General features: G+C 48.5%; 1 protein-coding gene across 1 annotated transcript in view; it reads left to right on the top strand.

The window, feature by feature from the left end:
- Positions 1-10125: 10125 nt before the first annotated feature.
- Positions 10126-13586, top strand: part of ATP6V0D1 (ATPase H+ transporting V0 subunit d1) — a 30228-nt gene continuing 26767 nt past the window's right edge. Inside the window, exons 1-2 of the mRNA XM_019475003.1 lie at positions 10126-10198; positions 10477-10648. Of these exons, the coding sequence (XP_019330548.1) occupies positions 10578-10648 (71 nt within the window). The 5' untranslated portion in view covers positions 10126-10198; positions 10477-10577. The remainder of the gene's footprint in view (positions 10199-10476; positions 10649-13586) is intronic.

The raw sequence follows: 13586 nt of genomic DNA, 5'->3' as shown, positions 1-13586 counted from the left end.
GAGGTGAAAGCCCGGCTGGCGTGAGGGTGGAGGGCCGGTGGGGAGGCGAGGGGCTGCGTGGCAGTGGGGAAAAGAGCCGACGGCGGCGTTTTTGAGGCGCTGTCCCCTCTTCCCCCCGTGGCTGAGCAGGCACTTGGTCCTCTTCCCCCCCCCCGGCTGCTCTCCCCGAGCTCAGCTGACTCAGTTTCCCGGTCAGCCCGGCCGTGTGATTGCAACAGCTGATAACGGCGGTTTAAGGAAGCTTGAGCTCCCAGTGCTTTCTTGAGGTGGCCGTATAGCTGTGGTGCGTGTCCTGCTGTTGTTGGGAGCCTGGCAGGTTTGTCAGGCTTTGCTGGTGAGTCTTGTTTCGTGCTTTCGCTTCCTAAATGGCGGGCAGCGCAGGGAAGCTTTTTAAGGCCAGAAGTAAGATTATTGGGGTAATCTTAACTTAATCCCTGATACCCATGATTGGTTTTTGAGGAGATCGGGTCATCTAGGAAAGTACCTGCTGTTACTGAAGGATTGCTAGTGGAAAAATTCTGATGCGGATCTAAGTAAATTCACTGGTGAATTACCCTTCACCTGCAATCTTGAGTTCTCTTTCAAGGCTAATTCCGACTTCCAGCCATTGTTTCTTTTCTAGATCAGTGTGTACAAACCTGGAGAGCTGTGAAGGTTTTGCTCTGTGATACTCGTTACCTGTGGTCAGCTCATCTTCTTAATTAGTCGGTGCTAAACCGTTCCTCTGTATCAGTGACCCCCTTAACAGTTTTCACTCATTGGTGTCCAGGACCTGGATCATGAATCACGAAGATCAAAACCAGGTCTCTATTGAAATAGGCTAGAAACATACGTATCCAGAGATGTCGGTTCTTTTGGTCAATGGGGCTATAATTATTGAATTGTTCTTTCTTCTAAAAATACTAGTTAAGCATCAGCTTTATCTTGATGATCACTGCTGAGCGACTGAAATTAATGTTGACTATCTAGAGGGATCCTTGGCCAGCTGAACCCTGGATGCAAGTTACCTGGAGTTGCTCACGCAAACATTAAAGAACAGAATTGGAACAGAGTGCTGTGATGTGCCTCAGTCTCTACCTTAAAAATACCCGGGATATTTTTACTTAGGACAGAAGCCCCTTTTCAGCCAGACGTTTTTGCAGCTCTTTGCTTGCAGCAGTCTCTGTCGTTCTTGCTACGGAGCCCGGGGCCTGAAAGAGCGCCGTGGGAGGTATTCCTGCTCTCTTGCTCGTCAGAAGTCTTAGCATGCCCTAAACTATCACTTTATCACCTTCCCTGCAGATAACTTCCTCTTTGTAGTCTTTCTGTATTTATAGCTTCTCTTTTTTTCTCCCCTCCTTGCCTTCTGAACCAAGTTGCGTAAACTTTGCTCTCCCTTGGAGCGGGGTTTTCTGCATTTGGAATGCGTCGGTTTGGAGTTCCCATATGTTTGTCTTGGTACTGTTACTGTCCCATCCCTGACAGCTCTCTCGTGGTGGCTGCTGCTGTGCTCCTTGTCAAGCTTCATTCAGAGCTTGAAGGCTGTTCCAAGTTCACTGCCAATCTCATTCCTCCTCCACTTGGCTTTCTGTGCCCCTGTCTAGTGTGCTCTTGTAGAAGGATTTTCCTTCAAAGGAACGTTGCTCTTGATCACTTATATAGGTCTGTGATCAGACCATTTCTTTCCTCTGTCCCTTTAGTTCTGATTTTCCCACTTCAGTACCTGTTTTCTATGCTCCACAGAGTTTTAACGTGTGTTCTTTCTCTCCCGGGTGCTTGTCTGCACTAAATCCAGGCAGTGGTGAGCTTATTAGCAGCCAAAATAAGTACTTAGGCATAAAATACTCATACATTCTTCTCCACCGTTTCTGTTTTGTCTTTGCTGTTGCCTCTTGCGTGTGAGTCTGGCTCTGCAGTTAGTCCCAGTCCTGGAGCAAATCATCACCTTGTCCGCAGAGAAATCCTGAAGGACCAAGGCTGTTCTGGGGCTGGCCCTGGGAATTGGGTATCTGGCTGGTCACTGGCATTGACATCGCCTGGAGGATGTTGCGCTTCCAGGTCTGAAATGCTGCTCTCTCTTGTGTGCTTGGATTGGTCCGGATGCACAGAGGAATTCAATTCTCTGGTTCAGGACTTGTGTTGACAGCTTAGTGCTGCCGGGAGGAGGAGATCATGCTTTTCTGCATGATCCTCTGTGGTCTCTGCTTGTCTGATCACAAAGTAAGCCAATTCCAGCTCTTGCTTCCTGATGAGTTGGAAAGAGGGAGCTAAATAGGCTGTCTGTGATCAGGCAGGCTCCTGAGCGGGCTTTAAGAAGGGGCAGGAAAACATGACCAGGATTGAGGGAAGAGCACGAGAGCTGTTTTGGCTTAGGCTCTCTCTTGAAACCTGTGGCAATAATATGTTTAATCCCTTCTTTCAGCTCCAAAAGTCCTGGTGCTTTGGCTGTTTCTCAGCCAGAGGTCTGTGTGGGCTGTACACCTGTGCTGGATATCGCTTGGAACCTGCTTGGCCCTCTCTGTTGTAGCCAATTCCTGCTTCTGACACAAGGTGTCAGTGAAGGACTTGGAGCTGCTTTCCTCTGCTTCAGTGGTGTGAGCATGGATCTGTTCTTGAGTGGAATCTGTCTTGGATAACCACGCTTATGAGTCACCCAGATTTCTACTGTCAAAAGGATGGTGAGCCATCTCCAGCTCCTAAAAGCCGTGGTAGCCTGTTAGAGGTCTGGTATCATCTCTGGAGAATAAAAAGCTGTTGATGCAGTTGGACAGTGGCGCTGCTTTTAAGAAGCAGAGTTCAGCCTGGGACTGGAATGTAGGTTATCGGCAGGCTTTACTGTTGATCTGCAATGCTCCGTACTGCAAAAAGTATATGGAGCCTGGGAAGTGTACAAAAGAGTCGTCTTTAGAAACAGGAATTTCTTTATCTTTGAGTCAGCGTTCACGAGCCTCCTTTTGCTAATATGGCTCTTGCTTCCACAGGAACAGTGTAGGAAACCGATTTCTTTCTCACCTGCCAATGTAATAAAGGTGAACTGCTATGGTGAAATCCAGCAGCAGGACGTGTCACCTTCTGTCTGGGTAATGAGGCTGAGAAATAGCCAGCTGAGAAGTGGCAGGTAGTTGGCTCAAGCTTCTTAGTGTGGGCTGCTGTTGGGAGACGCTTTCCAGAGGCTGCGTGTTTCCACCACCTCTCTGTGGGTGCTAGTGCTTCTGTCCATGCAGTTGGCTCAGCTGGGGACTTGCACGCCTTATGGAAACAGTGGTGTGCATGTGGAGGGATGAGATCTGTCCTGTCTTCGGCTTAAGCTGTGTGTGGAACTAGTTTCATGCCCCTGCAGGGGTCTGTCATGTTTTATTTGGGCATCTCAGCCTGCAGTTTATCAGTCTGCTGTGGACTTGTCCCATGAAAACTCTTGGTTTTTCGGTCCTCGTAACCCCAAGGTAGTGGTGTCGTGTCACATCAGCCTGGGGAGGAGCAGAGTAACCATCTGGGCCCCAAAGATGTATTTGGGAGGTGAAGGGTGGCTAGGAGAAGCAAATACATTCTTTTAGAAAGAAAGGATTTCCAAGACGGTGGTTCTCTCTCTTCAGTTTGGTCCACAGACCTCCACTTCTAGGACGCATGTGAATCAACAGTGAAATCGGAGAGCTTGAAGCAAATAGGTCACGCTTGTCCCAGACTCTGGCTCCACGCCAGCTGGACAGCACGGTGATCTGCCTGAATGGTACCCTCACACGTGCCGGAGCCTTGTTTTCTGTCAAGTTAATCTGTAGCAATACATAGTGAGCACCAAACTCTTGATACAGGGCTGGATGGTGTGGAATAAACCACGACTGGACAGGTTGGTTAGTTGTTTTTCAACCTTGAAGAGTATTTCCAGGGTTGCTCTACGTAGCCCTTGCTGCCCAGAAGGGGAGCGCTGCTTTCGGTCAACTCCCGAGTGGATTGCTAAAGGCTTGCTGTCCTAAAATGCCTCTTCAGTGCAAAGACATCCACTTCTCTCCCACTCTCCCCTCTTCCTTCTTTCTCCACGCAGAGGAGAGGTGATGAAATACACTGAAGGGCACTGAGCACGCGGTTGAGCCACTGTGGGGTGAAGTGTGTCTGTCTTCTGTTGTCTAACCACAGGATGGCTAGGCGCACCGAAGCAAAGGCCTGCCTGAGCAGAGCTGTGGGCTCTTGCCTCCAACAAATGGATGCTGGGGAGCGTGTCCTCTGTGTACCAGGCTTCTGCTGAGTGCAGTGTGTGCTTTTGTTTTCATAGTTCCAAGGATCTTTTTTTCTCCCCTGGAGGCTGCCTTTGCTTTGTGGTGTTACATACTGAGTGTTCGCCGTATCTCCTTTTGCTGAGAGAAGAGCGCAAGAGGCTGTGCTACCCTTCTCTCTTCCATTTTATCACTGTGGTCCTGGAATTTGGGCCCCAAAAGGCTGGAGCTGGGCTTCTCTTTCAGCTTAACCGTGTGGGCGATGTGTCCTCTCTCATGTAGAGAAGCTGCATTGCTACCAGAGCTACAGACTACCTCCAAGAGTGCTTTTGGCACCTTGGTCCATGGTGGAGCTCACGGTGTTCTCCTGGGTGTGGGGGGAATGGGGTAGATCCTTTCCTATGCAGCTCCTTTGGTGTACAACCAAGCAAGGAGAGGCCACTTGATGGTCCTGAAGTGTGGCCGTGCTTAGATCCATCTTGAACTCTGAGAAGGGTTCAGTCTGAACCCCGAACTCGGTGGGTGTAGAAGCCAAGCCATAATGTGGTAGGGACCTTTCGAAAGCACGATGACAATGCTCTCTGGGAGAGCCCTTTGCGAAAAGCTGACCCTTGCTTGCTGGGACTGTGCAGGAGGCCTGGCCCTGTCCCCAAGAGCTTTCATCTGCCAGATGAGGTAGAACATACGGGAACGGTGAGACCTGAGGAGGCTATAGACCATTCCTGTCCTGTGAATGCTGGCTGCTCTTGCAGCAACAGAGCAGTAGCCGAAAGGCTGTCCTGCTAATCTCGGTGCTTTGTCCTGCGTCCTCCAGTGTAACCACTCGCTGTGGCTGGTTAACCAGCTGTCCTGTTAAAATAAGCTCAAGGAAAACATTATTTATTGGAAGAAAGATGGCACTTCCATGGCCTGCTAAATCATGGTGGCAAACAAACACTGTGGTCTCTGGCTTCCTGCAGGGTTCAGCAGAGGCTCTTTGCTGTTTGTTCTGGCCTCCTTTACTGGGCAGAGACCTGCTTCATAGCTTCTCCTAGCTAAACTTCAAGCAGCAGCTGAGGTCAGCTTCTCAGCACTGGTGCAGCTTCAGCCCTTGTTTGGGTCCTGCCCCTCGTTAGAAGATGATGGTGTCTGCGTTTCCTGGCAAGTATTACCACTCGGCAGCCTGTCAGTGCTTTCATCTTGTTTTTCCTCTGCCGTCGGCTCCTGCAGTATGAGACTGCTTTCTGCCCTGTTTCTCTTAGCTTCTGAATGATTTGTTGCCTCTCCCTTAAACCACTTAAAACACGAGGTGCCGGGCCGATGTCCTGTTAGTGTACTGGACCTCTGAGGTTACAGCCGTGACTTAGTGCGGTCTGCTTTTAGAGAGGGGAAAAAAGGGTACGTAGGGGTGAAGCTTACTGGATTAGAAGGGGTTACCTTGTCTTGGAAGGATCAGGAGAGGGCTACCTGGTTGAGGGGCTCCAAAGGAAATGAGACCTGGCCGTGTTGGGTTTGAAGCTCTGAGGGGGGTGAGTTCAACCCTGGGAAGGGCTGGGCTAGAAACACAGGCTGCTCTTTGGTGCTGAGGACATCTCAAACAGAGAGGTGAAGAGCTAGAGGTGAGACACTGGTGAGGAAAAGGGCCAAAGACAACACTTCTCTGTGTCCAGCTGTGGCCCAGAGGAATTTGCTGCCTGACAGCAGAGGAGAGGTGGCATGTCACTGCTGGCGGTGTGCAACCACAGAAAAGGTCTTAAATTCTGCAGGGGATGAAGGGTCTCTGGGCGCTTCTCGGGTGAGATTTCAGAGAAGCAGCTCCAGGAGTGTGTGAGGTGGCTGTAAACAGACCAAACGGACAGCAACAAGCCAAACGGTAACGACTGCAGTCTTCTGAAGGGAGACGTGGGCGACGTAGCTGATCTGCAGGCTGCTGTGTAATCCCTCAGCTGCTTTACTGCCTCAGGCCTGGGAGATGGCAGACGATGTTTTAATGTTTGTTTATGCAGTGATGGCCCCGGGTGCTTTGGAGTGAGATGTCGGGGTTACAGCAGATAATTGTGTGAAAACGTCAGTTCAGCTTGGAAGTTGCAAAAGCTAATTCCATGCCTGTGCACGAGAAGACAAATCAGTCTTTGCCTGGAAGTGCTTGAGCCCTTAACTTGATTCAGAGCTCTGCAATGCAGTTACGGGAGGATGCTGAAGAAGAAGGGGGTGGATGTATGAGCTGGTGGGGCCATGGGTCACTCTGTCCGAGTAGGGCTTACAGGACAGGCTTTGATGACTGACAGATGTCTGAAAGACTGAGTAACAGCTTGATTCCTTGTTATGACAAAGCAAACTTGCAGGAGAGGATAGCAGTTTTACTGTGGATCTGAAGTCTCTCAAGAAAATGTCATCTGAAATGTCGAGGTGTGGTTGTTGGCACAGCGGTGTGTTGAATTAAGCTTCAGTTGTGTTTATGCCTCATGTACAGCCAACTGCGTCGAAACCAGAGGGCCTGATCCGAGAGCTGAAAGGAGGTTGCTGTAAGTACATGTCATGGTAATCTTGAGCGCTACCCTACTTGAATACTCAGCAGAAAAAGGCTGTCGTTCTGACAAGCTGTTGTGTTCTTGCACAAGGCAGCTTTCTGGGAACTGTGACCTGGCCATATTTTACCAGCTTTTGCGGGGGAGGAGGGAGAACAAAAAGCGTTGTGGTAATTCAAGCGCTCCCTTGCCAAATGCTGGCTCAGTCTGTCTCTTAAAGTGCGTGAACCGCTTGGAAAGAATGCCGAAACAGGCGAACGTACCTCTCGAAAGCAATCTCTGGGTTGAGGCCGTGTGCTGCTGTTAGTCAGCATCTGGAGGAGCTCATCGGGAGCGGCTGGGCTCTAGGTGCAGGTCTGTCGCCCTTTCGGCAGGCAGCTGGGGAAGAGGCACGGCAGAAGGCTCGCAGCCAGTGTCTCGTCGACACGCAGCGTGTGGGATCTCTGGCAGCCGCCCCTGCCGAGGTGCTGCTGTTGCTGCCAGAGGCCGACTCCAGCTCGGTCTGAACTTGCGTTAGGAAATAGGAACTTGAGCTTTTGGAGAACGTGGGGCTTGCTCAGCAGTGGGTCCGCTTATTAGTCACCGTGCTACTGGGACAGCTCTTCTGGCAGGGGATTTGTGAAACCACGGGATTAGTCCGTTCTTAACTGAGAAGCCTGACGTGAATAGTCCTATTAAAAACTCCCAAACCTCCTTGACTGAGGCTCGGTGACTGGCCCAGTGGCTGGAGGAGGACAGGCTCGCGTAAGGCACTGGTACGCTGTGGGATGCATTGAGTCAGGGTTTATAAATCCGGTCCAATTTTTGGAAAATATGTTCTGTTCTGTCTGCTTGGATGCTAAGAGATTCAGAAGAGTTTAGTTCCTGCAGATTGTGGCTGACCTTCACCGTAAAAGTTAATTCCAAGTGTTATATAAGCATGGCCCTTATTCCAGTTGCAACACAATGTTGTGCTGGCTCTTGTGCTGTGGAGTTGGGGAGGCAACCCCCTCGTCGAGCAGGACAAAATGCTCTGGCCAAGTGGCTCATGGGAGCTTGCTCAGAGCTGTTGAGGGAGAGGCTGCAAGGCACAGCGTGCAAGCTTGTGTGGCTCTGGTCTAAACGCAACGCAGCTCTGGCCTCCTGGAAGTGGGTGGTACAGCAAACTCTACTTTTTGTGTCACTGGGTCTCTAGCATCAAGTGACCCGATAGCGAGGCGGCTTCTTGCAGCCTCAAAAGTAAGAGCAGAGTTGCAGGTCGTGGTGACACCAAAAGGAACCGACGGTTTTGCTGTAGCAGAGTTGGAGTTGAGGAAACAAGCTGAAAGCTTTGGAAGCTTCCCTACTGAAGTAAGACGTGGTAGGGTATGCAATAGCTGCTTCCTCTCCAAGGTCCTGTATAGCTGCAAAACAACATCACATGCCTTTTTGGGCAGGCTTAGTTTTCATTAGAGCTCTGCACAATTACAGAGAACTGAAAGTAGGAGGTATATGAATGTGGCTACTGCAGTCCCCTGTGCCTTCCCTTGCAGTCTGATTTTATGGGTGCAATAAAGGACCCTTTCTCTCGTATTCATTGAGCAACTGCTGAATTTTGCTCCATGCTTTCTCCAGCCTCCACTAAAAGCAAACTAGTAAAGCCCTGATCTGACAGTGGAACTTAATTTCCACTCGGACTCCAAAGCTCATCATCCAGGAGCTTTCAGAAGAGGGACTGAAACTCATTAAGACGTAATTCTGGTAGATTTCCGTTCTGTAACTATATCTTAGCTTTCAAAAATCAAGCAGTTGCAAACCAGATGCACGAGAACTCTTTGCATGCAGGGTGCTGCCTGTGAGCTGGGCTTTTTGCAGGCTTTAGGAAGTGATTGTCATCAATAACAATCCTATGCAGGCTGCATGGAGGTGAGGGGCATTCTGAGGTTTGGCAGGATCCGGTGTTTGACTTTGACAAGGGTCATGTTGAAAACTCCACTGTCTTGAGTTATCTGGACCGTGTTTTCCCACCTCGACAGTGTGAGCGTAAGTTGATAATCTTTTGGTAGAATAAAGCACAACTGTTTAGCTGCGGCATAGTCTGGGGAGCAGAGATCTAGGTTAAGTTTCTGCTTTGCTTCAGCTGTGATGCGTGTTGTTGGGCAAGTAGCTCTCTTTGCTGCATCCAGGATTCCTTACTAAGAGTGCCACCAAACTCTCCTGTAAACTGCTGAGAAACATGACGGCAACTGAGCGCTATTTAAGTCTCTGGCCTTCCCCCCCCCCCCCCTCCTCCCCCCCCCCCCCCCCCGCCCTCTATAACCACCATCTGTTTCCTGTGAGACTTAGCAGTGGTAACGTCTTCATAACTCAAAAGTGCTGGGTCAAAAACATCTTTGCTAGACCCCCTTGGAAATACCCTGAAGAGTTAAAGTCAGCTTGACAGCCATGTGACCCTCCACCCCTCGGGCTGAGGACAGTATTGCACTGTACAGTACAAGCTCAGCTTGGAGGCCGGTGCGGAGGATGCTCTCCAGCTCATGCCTGTAGCTGGGTGTAATGTCAAAAAATCAAACTCCAAGCTAGGCTGAGTCCTTTCTCCGACCTCGGTGCCGTGGATGCTCGTGCTATGATGCTGAGGACTCCTACGGTTCAGTGGAAGGGAGAGGCAGCCTCAGTGCTCCTGCTTCAGAGAAACCAGGGAGAAATGTCTGGTTTTGGGGGTTTGGGTTTTTTTGTTTTCTCTGGACGGTGTGTTCACATCTGGTTTGACTAAACTCTCCCAGCTACTCTCCTTTCCCCATAAAGGTCTTGAATCCCTAGGAGGGTGCTTGCCTAACTGGCCCTCTGAGGTAAAGCTGAAGGGAGATGAACGTTATGTACCAGTGCAACTAGTAGAGCTTTGAGGAGTAGGATGATATGATGCTCCTCAGTTCTGGATTCAGTTTTTCCATAGAGACACTTAAATGCTTTTGGCTCAAATAGGGCTTTTATCTTGACAGAGCTCAGTATGTTGTGGTTGCTTGTTGGCCAGGACTGCAGCTTGGTTGGGCACCTGACCTGCAGTGAGGGTAACGGAGGAAACGAAGGTTTCCTCTACTTGAAACTGGAGGAGGGGAAGGCTTCGGAGCATGTTCCTCCATCCTGGGCAGGGGTTGCCTACCATGAGAGACATATTTAATTGGCCTTCCTCTTCACCAGCCCCTCTTTACCTCTTATTGCCTGACTTTTCTTTGCCAGTGCAATTAGTTGGACTGACTTGATGATGTAATACCTAGCTGCTTTATAATTTCAAGGTTGCCGTTTGTGTCTTTTTGGCTTTGAAATCTTTTCAGATGCTTCCACATCACTAGTCTCTGAGGAAACTTGCTTGTGGGTGCAGATAGGTTCTTGGTCACGATTGCTTCAGAGAAGCCTGCAACCAGAGCCCTTTTGGCTAGAGGAAGTGCTTAAGTTGTTTCTCTTTTTTTTTCCTAGATTTCTAGCAAATACTTCCTACAAAATCAGTAACCTTCCACCTTGATCAAGCACAGTGGACAGCTGGAACAGGTGTGTGCTCAGTTACACAGATAGTGTCACAGTTTCCTCTTTAAGATGGGACAAGGCTGGTGTGGTGAAACACCGATCTTTTACTGCATTTGGATTGTCCGTGATAAAAGTGAGCACAAATATAAGCGTATGACTTAACACATGGGTTTTGTCTAGGTGATCTTTCAGAGAAGAGAATGCCTAGAGAAGTGCTGAGCAACAGCTTTCTTGGATATGCTCAAAAAAACCCCCAAACCCAATGCAAACCCTGTAGAGTGGAATTATTCTTTCTTTTTCAGACTTGAAACTGCACCTCCAGAGCACAGACTATGGGAACTTCCTGGCCAATGAAGCCTCCCCGCTCACCGTCTCCGTCATAGACGACAAGCTGAAGGAGAAGATGGTGGTGGAGTTTCGTCACATGAGGAACCATGCATATGAGCCCCTAGCAAGCTTTCTGGACTTCATCACGTGAGTACCAGCTGCTCATGAACAGCGTTTGAAACGTTGGTGTTCTTCCAGACTTGAAGGCTCTCAGACCAGCTTTCCACGCTCAGCCCTGTAGCTGCTATGTTTTCTGCAGCTTCTTGAATGAAACTGTTTTGGTTGTATCTGGAGGTTTCAAACCAGCTGCACAGTATCGCTATGTTGTTAAAGGCTTCTGCTCCCAGGGTGCGCATGCTTCACTGGCACAGCTCCTTAGTTGCCTTCCATTGCAGGATTGGTTCAGTCTCTATTAGAGCTGTCATTTACCCTTGTCCCTTGTGTTAAATGTTCCTGGGTTTTTTTAAAATGTGATCCTGCCGCAAAACATACGCGTGCCGTGCATCTGTATGACAGCAGTTGCCTGCTAGTTCTGACCCACCGAGGTCGATCGGCCTTTGTCAGGGCTGCTGTGATCCTGCCATCCCACCCCAGGGGCTGTAGGCCTTCCTCTCACCCTTGTCACAAACTGGTTCAGGGAGCTGAGCTGGCCAAAAATTTAATAACTTCTCACTTTTGGGGTTAATCTTTGACTGATTTGTTTTTTGCGGCCAGCTCAGTGGGATCCAACAAATGCCAGCACTAGGGGAAGGGAGGGCCTAGAACATGCAGCGGGGAAAGACGGGGCTGCAGCAACCTCGGCACGTCTCTGTCAGTGCATGAAAAGACACGGGGCGTGTGTGCTTCCACAGCAGGTTCAGCTGACGTGAAAAGCTTGAAATAGCACAGTGTTTGTGCAAGTATCTTCTAGCAAATAGCACAGTGTTTGTGCAAGTATCTTCTCCTAGCGGTTTTGCACAACCCTCTGCTTCCCTGTGTGCTGCCCTTGTTTTAATTGGTAATAAAATGAAATTGCTAGCCTCGGTGAGATGTCAGTTGTGCTAGTTTGCATCCGAAACATGGAAGTAAAATTGCCTTTTTTCCTTTCCTTAGTCTATGTTCCTGTAAGCTCTAGTTTGGCTTGAAAACTGCATAGCCAGTGGCCTTCTCTAACCAGCAAGGAGATAAATGTCATGGACAAAAGTGAATTTCTGGTTCAGTAGAACATGACTTTAACTTGCATCTCTGAGAAGAAGATTGTACTCTCTTCTCGAGTCGGATAGCTGATAGATCAGCATTCATTTATTTGATATAGTGAGCTTGGGCTCATCGCAGGCACTCTGGCAAGTGGTGTTTAATTTTGCATTTTTGGCAGTTGTGTGTGCGTTACCTTGCTTGCCACCTAGAGATTTTTGAATGGTGCAGGCTGATGTGGAAAGCCCTTTGTGGTCGATTCAAAGATTTTAAATTTTGGCCTGTCTGTGGCATCTCCTGCATGTGCAAATATTGATTAAAGACCTGTCTCTCTGCTGTATTCCTTCCTGTTCTGAACTTTCTATATCTGGACAGTAACGCTCTCTCATTTTTCTAACCCAGTGGCTCATATCTGTTATTTTCTGGGTCACTGTGCTAAAGCTGCCTGTCTTTTAAGCCTTTCCTATTTTCTAAGAAATAGTTTTTTTCTTATATGCCTGTCACTAAAAATCATTGAATTTTGGTATCTGGCTATAGATACGGAGCAAGACATCAGCAAGACATTACCAAGCCCTTATTTTGCAGCAGTCTTTGCAATGGATGAAGTGGTTTCTAGCTCATCATCCTAGTTGTATGGAGCAATCTCTTCTATTCTCTCAAACATAAAACAAATAAGTTAACTTTCAAAACACCCCTTTGCCCATCTTTAATTTGCTGTAAAGACATCAGTACTGTTTGAGCCTGGCAGTATTAGGTAGTTTGTCCTCCGCTGATGCTTCTCCTTTGCCCTACAGGTTTACGGAAATGTCTAGTCTCTATGGAAGTATCATAGGAATCACTAATGGTCTCTTCTTTTAGCTTCTGTCATACCTTCTTAAAGGCAATGGCCTGGGCAGGACACATGAGTATCTTGCAGACTTTAAAACTTTGCTGTTCCCTAACAGTCTCACTTTGAAAACCGGTGTGTGGAAAAGATGAACTGAAAGGTCTCGGACCACGTCCACCCTGATTACACACTGCGTGACTTGGTAGGAAGGCTGCGAATGGCTGTGGAAATCCAGTTACGCCAGTCCTGTTGACCTTTATCCAGTGTCTACGTCCAGCTCGAGTTGTGCAGAAGACCTTAAACATCTCATGTAATCCAGTAGGCCGGTTCTTGCAGCTGTTTGAATGACTTAACTTTAAAACTGGTGTTTTGCCCTCAACTTGATTTAACTTTGATCTTGTTCTGCTTCTGTCTCTCTGATTTTGACGAGTTCTCTAGGACAGCACACAATTCTGTGCAGATATCTGTATCTCTTGCCTACTGCGTAATCTCTTCTTGAATATATTGGTCCCATTCCACACAGGATGTTTCTTCCTTGAGTTGTCTTCACTCCCATCTCTTCTTTTCCTTTTTACCCACAAGATTTGCTTTAATGCCACTGTCTGCAGTGCTGCCTAGAGGAGTGCAAAAGGTGAAGCAGGAGAAAAGCTGTTTTCCTATGTGAAGCGTCTCCACTCTCTTGCAGAGCCTTTTGTGGAAGGAGTCCAAGTGTTCAGTTGTGTTTTGGCATGGTTCTGCTGCACCACTGATGGAGGGGTCTCCTCTGGGTCCGCACTCATCACACCAGTGGAGTATTGATGAAACAGAGAAGGTGTTATCAGCTTCAGCTGGTCCAAGGTGGGAGTCACTATCAGTGTATTAGAAGCTCTAATAACTTATAATGACACTACAGACAAGTTAAAACAGAAGAATGAGGACAGTGAAACACAAGGAGTTTGGAGAGGGTGCTGTATTTGCCCAGTGGGTCTTAATATCTTCTGTTGATAGTCTATTTAATATATTTAGTGACAGGGCTAGTAGAAAAGAGAGTAGACTAGATATGACTTCTTGGGCTGCCTTTCAGGCTGTGTTTTTTCCCTGAAACTG

The sequence above is a fragment of the Aptenodytes forsteri genome, unplaced genomic scaffold (genome assembly GCF_000699145.1).
Source record: "Aptenodytes forsteri isolate BGI_AS27 unplaced genomic scaffold, ASM69914v1 Scaffold14, whole genome shotgun sequence".
Lineage (NCBI taxonomy): Eukaryota > Metazoa > Chordata > Aves > Sphenisciformes > Spheniscidae > Aptenodytes > Aptenodytes forsteri.
Note: the sequence above shows the minus strand (reverse complement) of the source record. Positions and strands in the feature narration are given on the sequence as shown.